This window comes from Homalodisca vitripennis, chromosome 1, assembly GCF_021130785.1.
Source record: "Homalodisca vitripennis isolate AUS2020 chromosome 1, UT_GWSS_2.1, whole genome shotgun sequence".
In the NCBI taxonomy this organism is placed as follows: Eukaryota; Metazoa; Arthropoda; class Insecta; order Hemiptera; family Cicadellidae; genus Homalodisca; species Homalodisca vitripennis.
This window is the reverse complement of record NC_060207.1, coordinates 149,505,001-149,521,335: the sequence shown is the minus strand read 5'-3', so window position 1 is coordinate 149,521,335 and position 16,335 is coordinate 149,505,001. Positions and strand designations below refer to the sequence as shown.

At 33.2% G+C, this 16,335-nt stretch overlaps 1 protein-coding gene across 1 annotated transcript in view; it reads left to right on the top strand.

The window, feature by feature from the left end:
• Positions 1 to 16,335, top strand: part of LOC124353611 (baculoviral IAP repeat-containing protein 6-like) — a 183,889-nt gene that overhangs the window by 24,622 nt on the left and 142,932 nt on the right. Inside the window, 3 exon segments of the mRNA XM_046803533.1 lie at positions 4,044 to 4,202; positions 6,417 to 6,535; positions 13,292 to 13,579. Coding sequence (XP_046659489.1) covers positions 4,044 to 4,202; positions 6,417 to 6,535; positions 13,292 to 13,579 — 566 coding nt within the window.

Genomic DNA, 16,335 nt, shown 5'->3' with positions numbered 1-16,335 from the left:
TACTTCTGTTTCTTTGATAATCTTGGATAAAAATTTTGATTTGCTACAATTTTTAACAAGGTAACAGTAAGAAAAACAGTGACACTGTACAATTTTGACATTTTGGACCACTCTATGTACAAGAAGCATAATAAATTCTAATACAAACTTTTTCAAAATGGTGAGTGAATAGAGCTAGTTTACTTAAAAATTAGCTTCTTGTTTAAAAAAAAATCTTTAAAAAATTATCCCTACCCTTTCCCCCTCTAAAAGTGTCATTTTGGGTTATTTTTACATGTTAATAATTATTTTCCTGAATTCTTTGGGATCAATATGGGAGTTTTCTTTAAAATGAAAAAGGTAGGTTTCTCTCCTTTCAGCCATTATACACTGTGGACAAGTGGTTTGCTCCACTCTGTATACAACTCTGACATAATTAATGCTTAGTGATATTTTGTTAACGGACAATATCAATTAACACAGTCAAACTCTAAACTATAGGAGGCGCACATCAAAGAGGGATGCTAAGGATTAAAATTAAATAAGTTCACATACTATGAAATCAACCATGATATTTTTAAGAAATATAGATTTATTTAGCAGTATGGAACCTTTGGTATTTAACCTTCTAAACTAGTCAGTTTATCTTAAAACTGTAAGTTGATTTTGCTGATTTGCTGCTGATAACAATAATTCAGAAAGGAGATTTTGGATGCCAATACCCGATAGTTTGGACCGCCAAGGTTCAGGCTAAAACCGCCAAAATCCAATTGATTAGCCGTTTGGAAAAAGATCATTTTAACTTTATTTACAAGCTTTTAAAAGATAATTCAGTTGTCCATTAGACTACTTTATCAATTTTAAAGTTGGTATCACTAAAGACCTTGACACAACTGTTTTTAGTTATTTCAATCTTTTTTTGTACTTCACACTTATATAAGACTTTATTGTCAATCTATTTAAAAAATCTGTAATTTTGTAAAGAGTATGAAATGACATCAATGATTATAAGATAAGTATAATTTTATCAATTTAAAATATTTCAGATAGATACATTTTTTGTACAGGTGTTTTGGTCTCAAGAGATTATTTTACGTAAATATCTGTTTTTTTTTAGTATAAGCCATGTAATTAATGATCAAATACATTGTATACAAGATGCTCTTTTAACACTTTTACTGGCAATAAAGTCATTTGACACGTCGCGCATGGAATTCTATAGACTGCCGACGACGTCTTTGACAGTGCCGACTATTACAGTAATAAAAATGCATTTGAACGTATTTGGACTTTGGAATTGATAGTCATTCGCTATTTCCATGTCATTATTTCAAACTCTATGGATTATGATCTATGAAATGATGTTGGCAGTTATCCTGAATATCAGAAAAAAACATGGTTTGATTACGAAGTTATATTTGTTTAAAAAACATTGAAACATGCGGCAGTGTAAGGAAGGTATCAAAAATAGGAGGTAGCAGTGAAAGTTTTAACTTATGCTAATCAATAGCCAATCTTAAGAGCAGCGCAACATTCTCTTTAACAACATTGGCTGCTAAAAATCCCTATATATGCTGAAATTTGTTTAATATATTGTTACTTACTTTTGGATGAAATATGATAGAAATATATGAAAATTACTTATCAGTCTAAAAAATTATCACTCTCTACCATATTGGGAATGCGGTAACTGTGGTTACCGCCAGCTCCTGGTGACAGTCTTCCTTGCCAGTTGGTAACTATTTACTGCTCATACTAGGGAATGCTCTTTTATGGCAGTGGGAATATTCCAAATGAATACATCGTAGCTAAATGAACTGTATTTTATTCGTTTTAGACAAACATAAACAATATTTATATGTAAATGTGTAAACCAAAATAAATGTAAAAGTTTATATAAATATGAAAAAGTTCATATACATCTCTACTAACTCACTCAAATTCAGTTATTATTTATAAGTATGTGGTGAGTAATTATAACAAAATATATTTAAATGTTTATTTGAAATGATGCAAAAAATATTGTAGTAGATAACTTTATAAAAATGTAAGAAAAAAGAAGAAATAAGTTTACTAAAATAAAATATTGATACAAATGTGTATATACATCCTAACCAACCCACCCAAAAGATGTTTATTATTTATAAATATGTGGTGAAAAACGGAAATTTTTTATCTCTTTATTTGAAAAAAAAAAAAAAAAAACACACCATCTCCACAGTCCCTTTTTGTTTGTCATTATTCATTGTTTGTCTTATTGGTCAAAACAATAAGGCACACACAAACCAGGTTGTTCATCACACTACAAACAATTTCATACCTCTCGTTTCACAATTCCCTGTGCACTACACACTCAGCATCTTTTATTTCTTAACTTTTTTCCCATGTTTTGTTTCTCTTCTATCTTGGAAGGTACGTGGTTAACACTCTTCCTCTTCAATGGCTTTGGAGGTGCGGGAGGTTTCGGTTGGAGACAGTCAACAACTGCTAGATGAAAATAATTTTTTGTTCATTACAAGAAATTCGCATTTCGTTGAAGTGGTAGTGGGCGTTTATCATTAGCATCTGCAACACGTGAATACAAATCTTCTTGTACCAGTGTATGGATTTCCTCTCACAGGGATAATAGACCATCATCTGGTCACTTCGGTCAAATCCTTCATAAAGCGATTATATTTCACGATTGGCAGAGGCTTCTTCCTTTCAAGTTGGTTGCTGTTGATTGAAGTCACTATTTCATTAATGTGTTCTGTGGAACACTTTTATCCCTCCATTTAGCTACCAATACACTTTTGGCGTAGCGTGGACAACTGAGCTGACAACACCCGTTGAAATGTACTTTCTATCCAATCTGTGCTGCACGTATTTCTTCTCTAAAGAGTGGAGGCGAGAGAAAAACTATTATAATAATTGTCCATGTAAAGGCTGTGTCCGCAATTTAGTTTTCCTTGCATTAGTTTTAGTACAATGTTAGCCGCATGTTCCTTGCTACCAAAATCATCAAGTACACCATAATACATAAAGAACTTTATCAAACAATGGGGATTGCACGGACTGTATAGTTTGATTCCATGTTTGTGTCTTTTTCCGTTTATGTATTGACGGAAATACAGTTGACCACGCCAAAGTACCATGCCTTCATCAATATACACATTTTGTTGTGGGTAGTACACAGACTTCATGTTCTCATTGAATTAATCAATAAGGAACTGGACTTTAGATGAGCGATTAGATGGATCAGGATGGCTTTCTAAATTCAAGCAACGTAAGATAATCAAAAGTTGGTCTTGTGACATGGAATTTGGGAAACAAGAAGAAAACAACTTATTCGTTTTCCAATATTCTTGGAGTGTGGGCATCTGTATAACGCCCACGTGTAAAAAGACCAAGAAAAACCAACAACTCTTCAATAGATAGGTCTTTCCACTTACCAACTCGAGAGCCGGGTACATTATGGGGCCCACAAAAAAAAACTCAAGTGCGTACGTTGCCTTAACAATTCCCTCTAAAAAAAACTATAACCACAAGCAGTGTGAAAAAACTTTAGAGATTTGTCATCTGGCTAAAGGAACTAAAATTCCTTCCTGTCTAGGAAAGGGTACACCTTTCATTCCAATCCGGTTGTGAGCTCTCCATTGGGTGGGTTGGTCTTGTAATCAGGATCCTCAACTTCCGAGTCTGTGTGGTACTCCACATCGTCCATATTGTCATTCTCAATGTCTGAACTCAATACTGGCTCTGTTGTACGCTTAGAACTTGGTTGTTGTACACCATGTGGTCCCGGGGGGTTAGATCCATTGTGTTGCACAATCACTTACTACTGTGAAAACTTTAAAAATCATTAAAAAGTCTAATGTAAAAACGAAGTGCATAAAAATGCGGGAAAAGTACCCCTCCGAGGAGCAAGAAATACAGCGGTGTGATAGCTCAAGTGCTGGCTGCACACTGACCTCATTTCGAACAAAGGCTCTGTGGTAACCATAGTTACTGCCCGCAGCTAATGTGTTAAAATGAAATCAAGCCATGTGCTAGTGTGAGTGTAATTTATTTGTTTGTTGAAGCAGCAGCCAAACTCATAGGTGAGGGTAGAAGTTCAAGTTCTCACAGCCAGCTGAGGTGTCTGACAGCTAATCATTATATGAAAGGCCTACTGGAAGTCCAACCTCTGCACTTCACCTGCCACGCTACCAGCGATGGAACGAAGCTGGAGAAAATGGATTCAGGTCTATAGATAAATATTTCTCAAATTACAAGCCATAAAAATATTTTTGTAAGGCTCAAGACTCTTAACCCTGAATCTGGCATTGCCCGATATCGGATCTTTTAATGTGACTTATGTTTTATCGATATTATATCTAAAAAAGATATACTCAAAAGTATCATTATTGGTACTAGTCAAAAGATAAATGTTTGTTTTACGTAAATAATACATTTTTTGATAAATTTAATATTCTGTTATGTTTGTAACTATGCTGCATGCTTTGTGATAAATCAGCGGATTCATTCATCTATTGTTTTTATTGTTATTTATTAATATTATTTATTTATTTTTATATTATTGTTTGATGTGGTGTTGATATGAGCATGTGTTTTAGTGAGCTGTCACTGTTATGATAATATATTGCAGTTTTGGAATCTGGTGATCAGAAAACTTATCTAGTGTTTTTTTGTGCTTTAGTAACATTTATTTATAAACTATTATAGGCTAAAAGTAAAGTTGGCTGAAAAATAGTCCTTCTGGCTCAGGTGCAAGAAGTCAATAGATTTGGGACAGCTAAAATATTGATAATTTATTTCTGATGGAATTTTTATCTACTTGTCTCAAGAACCATTTGAGGTACAAAATAAATTATATATACCACAAAGCTGAAGAAATGTTATATCTATTCAAACCAGATCATTTCTCTAGATCTATAAATAGCAGAATTTTGGATTTTTTTAATTTGAAAGGCTGTCATATTGGAATGAAAAAAGTGTATCAAACTGGCCAAGATATTTATAAAAAAATAATTATATTAATTTTAAATTTATTTGAGCATTTTGTTCCCTAGTTCTTAGAAATAGAAAAACTCGTATGCACAATTTACATGTTAACAAAATGTTTGGTAAATGTTACAAGCATTTCAAAAGACTTTGTTTTTCTCTAGCTCTATAAATAACGGAGTGAATTCTTTTAAAGTTTTCAGGGGTTAGATATGTATAGGTCTAAGATCATTGTTTGCACAAAACTAAAACATGTTTTGGCCTCTTTTGAGACAGGTATTATTTCTACAAACCGCATTATACAGCATAAACCACACTTCTATATACTGGCATTACATAATTGTACTTATCAAAAAATAAACTTTTGTATACATCTTAATAGAAATTTGCTCCCTAACTTAACCCTTTCCACGCGGCAAACGGATATATCCGTTAGGCCTAATTTTGACCGAAACGAGGTAAACGGATATATCTTTCAAAGTCTATTTTGTGTTATTTAATAAATTGTAGTTGCCTTGGAATCCGCTAGAGTTCAAGGGAGTGTTGAACACTTGTTCTGAAAAGCAGATGTTACAGTTTGAACCTTATTGGCGCGTCACAGTGGTGGGAGGGCGTGGCTTTGTCCCTCGTGGCGTGATTTAGCCACAGTCTGCGGTGAACCATTACGCGGTAAACGGATATATCCCGGCAAGGCATATTTTAGTGTTTAACGCTGTTTTGCCATATTTCCTTATTTACTGTTTGTGTTCCTGTTGTATTTAGCATTATATTATCTTTTTATTTTGTTATTACTTTATTTGTTGTGTCATTATAGGCCTATATTGTTCTATGCAATGGCGAATCCTGACGATTTTTTGTAAAATTTGAAAATTTGTTAAAAAATATAGGGATCTGATTATTTTGTGATACTGTATTATTTTTTATTTCTAATAGCCACCAGTAACTAAAAAAAATTAGAGTTGGGTAAATTTAAAAAAATGTTAAAGTTAATTACGCGTTATGAGTCAAAAGTGAAAGATAAATTCCACGTGGGAAGGGTTAACAGCCTTTGCAACATGGACCTTTTGACTATCATCGACATTGTGGTACTGATCAAGATGCCTCTTTAGTTACAAGAACACATGGTAATCACTGGGCACAAGATCGTGGCTTTATGAAGATAACAAATTGTTCTCAGCCTAATTATTCATGAAGCTCTTACATAATGAGAGAATGTCTTCAACACTGCTTGATAAATGAGGGTATTGTCTGGGTGTTTCATAAAAAAATAAAAGTTGACCATTAGATTGAAAAATAATAGCCATATTAAATTTGGTATATATTATGTATTTTTATCACTAAGAAAGAGTGGGGGAACATCCTGTATGTATTGTACCTAATAAGTAGTGGAAAATTATCTATATTTAATATTTGCAGTGATAGGTTATAATCAATTTTCAAAATATGTTTCACAGGGGGGGCAGGTGGGCCATTAATAAACTACTTTGAAGCTCCACCTATTTCTCCAATATCTCCAATACTGACCAATCAGGTGGCCAGTAACGGACCAAAGAAGATAGTTGAAAATGATATCGTAAGTATGTAAATCATTTACTGCCAAATATGTTGGATTTAAACATTCAAGTCTCGTTAGGTATGGCTTACTGCAGGAATTTTTCAGATTTGTTTTTTAGAACAGTTTGTTTTGATGTGTTTACAAACATGTACATTAACTCTAAATAGACTTTATCAATTTTAACATATAATAAAGTAGTTTGTTTTACTTTCATTTTTAAAGAAATTACATTATTAACATATAGATTGATTTTTTTTTAATTTTGCTAATCACCATCAACCAATAGTCTTTCTGTTACTAACCAGGAGCATAGTGACTTTGTTGTTCTGATTATTAGAAAAGTATGGTGAAAGTGTTACAATATTATAAGATAGATACCATTTAATCTTCTGTTAACTTGGAAATGAGATCTTTACTACAATGAACATGGCTGTGCATTACTGCTACAGCAATAGCCTTGTGATTAATGAATCTAAAATCCAATAGATCATAATGGGCAACACAAAGGATCAGACAGTTGACTTTCCAAATATTCCGGTGGCTGCCAAAGAAGCAAGATAATTGTGAATAGCAATTGATTAAAGTCTGAATGAACTTGGACAACACTCACATAGACAAATTACTCAGTAGATTGTACAGTCAAGTTTAAAATGCTTTAAGATTTCTTAGTTTTTATTGTATAGCTTATAAAAGTGTGTCTTGAAGTAACTTAAATTCTTTTAAATATTTTTATTTTCAGTAAAATTATTGAGTTCCTCATTTTTCAGGGAGGTGGCCAATAAAAAAACAAAATTTGCTTTAAATAGGGATAGTTTGGTTTCACTTCTGTTTATAGCATTGTTTATAACTGAGAACTACTAGTAAAAATGTCAACTTAGAACGGTGATATAATTATTTAAAAGAATTATACTTTATAAGTTAGCGTATGCTTTTTCTCTTACCATCTCAAGAATGATGTTAAACAATCTAAAGAAACTTAAGCATCAATTACATTAGGTCACTTTACTATCTACTAGCCGGAAAGTTTAGAAACCAGTGAGCCAGAGAGTGCACTAGTTGTCTACTACACTCAAAGGTTCCCACTCACTAACAAAACAACTCCTGCCATAACCACTTCCATGTTCGAAACTAGATTGATTCGACTAGCCGACTCTCTAGAAGCATGATTACACTTGACTAGATGGCAAAAAACATGCTAGTTTACTAATGACCTTGGTCAAAAGTTTGCTGAGTAGGACGTCTTTCAATTTTTCCCCCATCTTTTTTAGGTAAATGGACTGTAGGTCCACGTCATAAAACTGCCGGAAGCATTTCTTACCTACTTCTTAAGGGGTGGACAGTAGGTCCACGGTCCTGGCCTGGGACCCACTGTCCGACTCACGGGTTTCTTTTGACAAGGGGTTGATAAGGGATCGTCGTACTCACACTGCAGCACTTGAATGGATGTTTCGAGATCTAAACTCTATATCTGCTAAATAATTTTCAGTACACTACATAAGACAGCTGCAAAAAGAATGAAACGAAATTATATACATAAAATAAAGTCAGGTTAGTTACTCCATTTCTAACTTAAGAATGTCTGTAACGATTATAGTGTCTACTGGTATATACAGTATTATACAAACGATGGTCCAATATAAGGAATAACTAATACAAACTTACTGTAGATGTTTATGATTCATTAGGACAATGCCAACCAAATTAATCAGACAGTAATATGCTATATGGAATTCGTTAAGATATAATCCCTATTAGTAATCCACTTCATATGTGATAGCTTGAGTAAACTGTTAATATTTGCTGCTTTAGCAGTACGCTGTGCGAATGTAGTGAAAGCATCACTGACCAAAATAAAGAATAAGTGCAGGTAGAAAAACTAATGCACGGTCAGGTCAGTTTTGAAAAGTAGGACAGTTAGTCCACAGGTGTCGGCGTAGACTAACTGTCCTACCCTGCAGAAAAGTGACGTCAGCCACCCTCGTCAAACTAGGCGTGGACCTACAGTCCTACAATCTTACATAGTTACATTGAGCTAGTTTACTATCAACTAGCTAACTCTCCGGCTAGTAAATAATAAACTGGCCTATTGTAATCAATGGTTTAAGATTATTTATAACAGTAAAACATAACTTGCCATCTTAATCTCAATACTTATTATAAGTATAAATATTGAGATAAAATATATATATATATATATATATATATAATAGAAGAAAAAGACTTCATATAAATCCTTTAATATTTCGACTTTATTGTCGTTTTCAAAAAGGTACAAAAAGTGACACTCCGGCCAGTAAATAATAAACTGGCCTATTGTAATCAATGGTTTAAGATTATTTATAACAGTAAAACATAACTTGCCATCTTAATCTCAATACTTATTATAAGTATAAATATTGAGATAATATATATACGAGGTGTGTTAGAAAAATAATGAGACTGATTTCATACTAACCAAAGTTTTTATTATTTTCAAACAACAATGTTATCCCCTTCAAAGTAGTTTCCTTGGGCAGCTATACATCGGCGGAGTCGTCGTTCCCACTCTTGGTAGCAGCGCTGGAAGTCTTCAATTGGTATGGCTTTTAACTGGTCGGTCACAGTCTTTTGAATGTTCTCCAGAGTTCCAAAATGACGTCCTTTTAGGACATGTTTCAATTTCGTGAAGAGGAAAAAGTCACAAGGACTTAAATCAGGTGAATAGGGGGGTTGAGGAACAACAGTAATGCGTTTTGAGTTCAAAAATTCACAGATGGAAATGGCCGTGTGACATGGAGCATTGTCATGATGAAGCATCCACTTGTCTGCAATTTCCGGTCTCACACGGATCACTCTTTTCCTCAAATTTTCAAGGACACTTTTATAAAACACTTGGTTGACAGTTTGTCCTGGTGGAACAAATTCTTTGTGTACGATACCTTTCCTGTCAAAAAAACAAATTAGCATGGTCTTGATCTTTGATTTGCTCATTCGACATTTCTTCGGCCGAGGAGATGACGAAGTGTGCCATTCTTTACTTTGCCGCTTTGTTTCAGGATCGTACTCAAATATCCAGGATTCATCACCAGTGATCACACAATTGAAGAATTCTTGGTCATTAGCAATCCTCTCAAGAAGATCAACGCACACATTTTTTCGATCGATTGTCCTTCTGTTCAGTTTGTGAGATTTTTCGGCACCAATTTGGCACAAACCTTTCGCATGTTTCAAATCATCTGTCACAATTTGATGCACGGTGAAAGTGTTTAAATTTAGCTGTTCACTGATCATCTTTATTGTTAAACGACGGTCTGATCTCACAAGCGCCCTCACACGATCCATGTTTTCGTCCGTTCTTGAAGTCAAAGGTCTCCCTGAGCGAGGTTCATCTTCAACGTGTTCTCGGCCTTCCAAAAATGATTTGTGCCAGCGGAAAACTTGTGCTCTCGATAAGCACTGTTTCCCATAGACCTGTTTCAACTTTTCAAAAGTCACACTCGCGGATTCACCAAGTTTAGCACAAAACTTTATTGCACAACGTTGCTCTAAATTTCGATGCTCCATTTCTGTGACGCACAATTAAAACACAACTTTACTAATGGCGCTGTCAAAACTAATGTGTTAACTGTACGGAGTTGTAACTCGGACTGAGGAAGTGGAAGGGATAAATAAACAGGTTTAGCGTCAGCCGGTAGACACAACGTTGCCAGATCTCCCGCAGTGTTACCAATCTCATTACTTTTCTAACACACCTCGTATATTGTTTCATATTCCTTGGTATATACCTTTATAAGAAAAAATAATAAACATGTAATATTACATATTTTTGAGAATTTTATACGCACGAAAACATTTGAAATTTTGAATAAACTGCATTGCAGGATAATGTACATAGGAACACTACTTGCCAAATTACATTACATTTATACAGGTTATTTATAATGAGTAAATTGTAACTGAACTTTCTATATAATTAGTAAATAAAAATAAATAAGTTCAGTATAAGATTTTAAAATGTAATAATATGAAATTCAACACAAACTTATTTATACGATAGCCTACAAGGGAAATGAAACAAATATTGTACTTATAAACCTTATTTATTTAGAATAAATAAACTGGACTTGTATGGTGAAACTGGTATGAAATGCAAAACAAATAATTAAAAAAAAATATTACACATAATATACAAAAAATGCGCTCATTCGTCAAAACTTGGATTAGCCATTATAACAAAAAATTATACTAAATGTTAGTAAAAACAAACTAAAACACTATTAGAATAACAACGGACTGATTCAAAACACTTTGTTTAACAATATAACCAACATACGACCAACACACACGTAGTTAAACAGCTGAATGAAACGAACGCGTCTGTAGGCATATGCTGCATCACAGGCCATACAAAAAATGGCGGCAATTGCTTTCAACCCGAGTAGATACCGTTACATCGTCCACCAACGGTGACAAAGCATTTTGTCTAGTCAAGACAGTGGAAAGGAACATCGACCTGCTCTCTTACGGAAGTTTTAACAATTGATTCTTCGCCAAACGTAAAGCTTTTGCGTTTGTAGACGTTATCCGCGTTTAAAGCAGTTCCACGTCTATAGGCGTTAGCCGCGTTAATTACCAAATTAAACATATACTTTATGTATTAAGAGTATGATTTTTGTGTGTAATATATTATCTGAAAGCAAATGCTGAATATTTAAGACATAATAATTAATGACTTTAATTTATAGTTGCATTCTGGAAGTAACTGTTATAGGTATGATTGGTATTAATTCCAATGTCTTCCTAAAAACATTAATTTATAACACTTTGATAATTTACTAACCCAGTTTTCAACCTTTGAATCAGCATTCTGGTGTATCAGTTGTCAAACAGGGTAATATGCTTAGACCAACAATATTTCTGTGTTATTGAAATAGTCACCTCCTCTAATTCTATTCTGAATAAGTTTGAGGTTAGGTTTGGAGGAATCTTATTTTCTATGGTTATTGTGTTTAACACATTCACTGCTAAGCATTTGAGTATTAGCGAAACCCCGGTGCTAATTTTTTTTATATTTGTTTAATTGGAAGATATAACTTGCAGAAGTGATATAAAAGATTATGTTAGATCGATATTTATATATTTGTTTGACATCATTATTCTGCGGGACCGATGGGTCCCGTCAGCATGGACCAATGCCCATTGAACCTGAAAATGACAATTATTACGAGAACTATTGTATTATTTAGGAGTGTACTCTTAACCTTATGACTGTTGATGATAGTATAGACAAGAAGTTAGGCATTATGTTCCCAAGACTCCTAAAATTATGTAATAGGTTGCGGGACTGATGGGTCCCGTTGTCCTGGCTGCGGGGCTTCGAAGATTTATACATGAGTTCACACTCAAAAACAATTTAATTTTCACTGAAAGGCACTAATAGTATATCATTTTATAATTTACAACCATTCCCTCCCTTCTTTGTAGTTTTTAACACGTCTTATTTACAATATGTACATCACACCAAACACTTTTTGTAATTGTGCATTTTATTCTGCATGCCACTTGTGAAAACAAGCAAGTGCACACAAAGCAGGTTTTTGAGGACACTGACCACAGAAATATATTGTTCTTGTTTCCTTGCCATTCTTAGCACAAACAAGACATCTTCTGCGTGACACACGTGAATTGTCAGGGGTCTTCTTTGTCATCTTTGAAAGAACATGACTTGTAGTTCCTGATGGTCTGGGGCCTGTACGAGGCTCAATTTTAGGAGGAAGCAGTTGATTTATAACGTCACATTCTTATAGTACCAGGCACTCTAATAGAGTGGGGATCTCTGTAATACCATTAATTAAATCATATTCAAATACTAACTCATTTTATATATCTCAGACCTTATTTAGAAATATATGTAACAAATTTAGTAATTTTTCTTTATTCGAAACCTTGTCTATTGAAATATTCAAACATAAAGTAAAAGTTTTCTACTGCATATTGGACTTGAGGAGGCCGAGGCCTTGTTACTGTCCGAGTGTGGGCGGTCATGACCATTTCTTGTACCAACTGTTTACTCATGATTATAATTTACCTACGACTAACTGCTACAGTAGACATTACTGAATACTACATTATCTCCCCCTTCATTCCCACCTTCGGCTGTAAACTTGAAAAATAACCTGTTGACAGGTACTGGAATACACTGATGGCAATGAACATTGTATTTAATAGAGACTGCAGTAGCTTTGGGTAGAGATATATCAGTGCTACATTCCTGGGATATAAGTTTGTATATACATACTAGGTATTAAAAATACGACTCTAGCCTACGCACAGGCTGCTTGCCCATGTAGGCTAATTTCCATACGCTATGTATAATACTTTTAGTGATTTATTGTTCATATATTAATTATCAATTTATATATTGATACTAATTGTAATAGTATTGTAATTATAATGGAAATAAAATTTCTTTCATTTCTTTCTTTCATTTCATTTCATTTCATATTCAGTCACTATTTGGTTACATAAAAATAAATTTATAATTAAACAATTTATGTACCTTTTGTTTTAATATGACCTACAAATTAGTGAATGAGGTTAACGATGGTAATATTTGTATTTATATATATATATATATTATATTATATAATATATTGTATTATATATATATATAATAATACAAATATTACCATCGTATATATATTTACATTGAATAGCAAAAACTTCTTAGTAAAAGAAAAATACTGCTAAAAATTATTCGGGCTGATATGTAGAAGTGAATGTGCTCCTGTACAGGACCGTGTGCCATGGCAGCAACTAGTGATGACACCACCGCAGCACATGCTGGTGATAGAAAGGATGCACTCGGGGGCTCGCAGGTTCGTCGTGTTAGATCTGGGTTATCCGGTCCTGCTCACTGACCTGTTCGTGCCGGCGTGTCCTGACCTGCTCAGCCTGTCCATCGACCTGTGGACGGTCTCGGAGGAGCAGGATGCGCAGAGGCTCGTCGTTGCACCGGACATCACCACCAAGACGCTCATCATGAATGATATCCACCCACCACCCGTTGTTAGATTTATCAAGGTATAGTGCTGATACTCATAAAAATAATAATGTATTACATTATATGTTTTGTTATTTTTAAAGAAACTCTTATTAATGATATAAAAAAACACTCTCAAATGGGTTTAAAATTTGTTGATTGTCGATTGTATTGTTATATTCAAACAAACTATTATTGTATATATGGCAATTTTCAGAATGCAAAAATAGTGACGGGTAAAACCAGAATTTCGTAATCTTAAATCCGACTGGAATCATGAAAAATCAATTCCCGATTCTCAAATTTTGAATCCCTATCACGTTTTTCAGACTAAGTACGACTTAAACAAAGTCTATCCAATCCAATTTCTGCCATTTTTAAACTTTTGGAGACAGTCCAGTAATATAAAAAGTAATTTAGGAATACCACTCTATATTGTAAAGAGATTTACAGATGTTCTGAGTAATGGCTATATTTTAGGAAAGTAATGTCTCCTACCTTTTACTTTAATTTGATAGATTGTAATATGGCTGTATATTTATATCACTTATAAAATGTATTTTAAACTTAAAATATTTTAAAAATTTTTAACCACATAAAATTAATTTAAAAATAATATATTGTATTTAATTATGAAATAAACAAAAATTATTAGGACCTCAAGCAGCATATACCCGCTCATATACGCAGTAGACGAGTGGCAATGCAAAATCATGAAATAAATTCTAAGTGTAAGTGAAATGGTATTTACAAAGCATAATAATTTCTTAATCAAATTATCTATCGTTTTAATTTTTAACAAACTGTTTTTTAGTTATCACTCAAAAAAGGTTCAAGATAGATACATGAATTAAATGTAAAAAAATTTCTTTTAATGAGACAAACATGAGGTACAACGTAATGTACCATCCCGTTAAAATTTTTTTGAACTGTGCCCATTTTAACTTTTTCAAAATATTTTTTATAGTATGCAAATCTTATTAAATATGTTCATGTGACATATCATTTTAAAGGGCATTTATTGCAGATTTAAAATATGTTGATTTTACTATTTTCTTTGTGCATTTGTAAAAAATGATCGGTTTTATGTAAAATGCCATTTTTTATGTATTTATCCATTATTTTGAAACAGTAAAATATTATTGTAAAAAACTTGACCGACGTTTTTCTGCGAACTAGAGCTTTTAAAAACAGTGTGCCACATGTTTACATTTGAAAATATTGAAATTCGAATTTGTGACCTCCATTTTTAAGCACAATTGTTCATCAAATTCACTGAAAATATATTAACCCTTTAAGGACCAACTGTCTGATTTATCGCCGGCGGCGTACTATGCGAAAAGGACCAACCGTCTGATTTATCGCCGGCGGCGTACTATGTGAAAAGGACCAGCCGTCTGGTTTATCGCCGGCGGACTTTTCATATTTTTTAAGAGATATTTTAATCTTCTATATGGAATAAATATACTATTTTTCTATTCCCTGTATGTTTATAAACTATGATATCAAATTTCAAAAAACTATGATAAACGTCTTTGGAATCATCAGCTTGGTAAAAAAAAATATTTTATGGCCATGTTGCATCGTAATGTTGTCAGGGTACTTTGGGATTATACCGATCACACCCAGACATGAATCGTTATTTGACATTTTGCTTCTACTGATTACTAGATTAGCGTAGAACAAATTTCGTCAATATAAAACAGGAATTATCTTATCGCAAACCCCTCCCTATCCTCAGACAGAGGTCAAAGTCGAACGGTCTAGTAGATAACTGGTACGTCGCTTTGTTGTACTTCTGTGTTTTACCCCTACATTTCTACAAACACAAAAACTAAACTCTTTATTGAAAAAAACACACACAACTTGTTTTTATGTACCGTGCAAAAAAACTTAAATAATCATGTGATGCCGCGCGGCCTGCCGCCGTAATCGGGATTCTCGAGAAAGATAAGATAACAGCGACAACAATACCGATCACAATACCTGGAAACGCTTGTTGATTGATGGAATGTTAGTTCTGTTACTCAACTACATCGTTTTATAACGTTCTAAGTTCATTGAACAAATTTTAAGCGTTGGGGGCATATAACGGAATCTGACCCCATTAACAATTATTGATAATCGTTGTTTTTGTAATTTTGTAATTAAAGAGTTGTTTTTTCGTTCTATCATGTTTGTTTCTATAAATGTATATTTTTGTATTCTTCATACTGGTGTGTTCGGTATAATCCCAAAGTACCGAATAATATCCTTAGTAGCCTATAAGGTTTTGTATGTTAGGCTAATGCTGAAAAGTGTGTTTTAACTAGTGTTACATAAAAATTTAATTCATTTACAAACTTTTTTATTTTTTTATTCCAGGGCTTTAAAATTTTGTACAGTTATAGAGAATTATATGTATAACAAATAAATACCATTTCCTACAGATAGTTTATTCTTATTTTTGGTAGTTATTGAAGATCGAACTCAATTTTTTAAAATTCTTTTTCTTTTTTTTATTTGATAAACAGATAAATCAAATTGTTTTTTGCTATATAATGACTTAAATTTATTTTATCACAATGAACAATTTAATTATAAACATTTTAAGCCTAAAAACAAATCTGTACAGTAATTAGTTCTGAAGATATGATTTTTCTCTCAAACGCTTGAAAAATCGCACATTTTTAATGTGCACAGTTCTTGGAGCAAGGCCAGAAAAACACAAAAATTTTCTTTGCACATGTCAAATTTTGGTCTGGTCCTAAAAGGGTTAAATAGACTCCCTGTATGTGATTTTTGGGGATTGTATTTC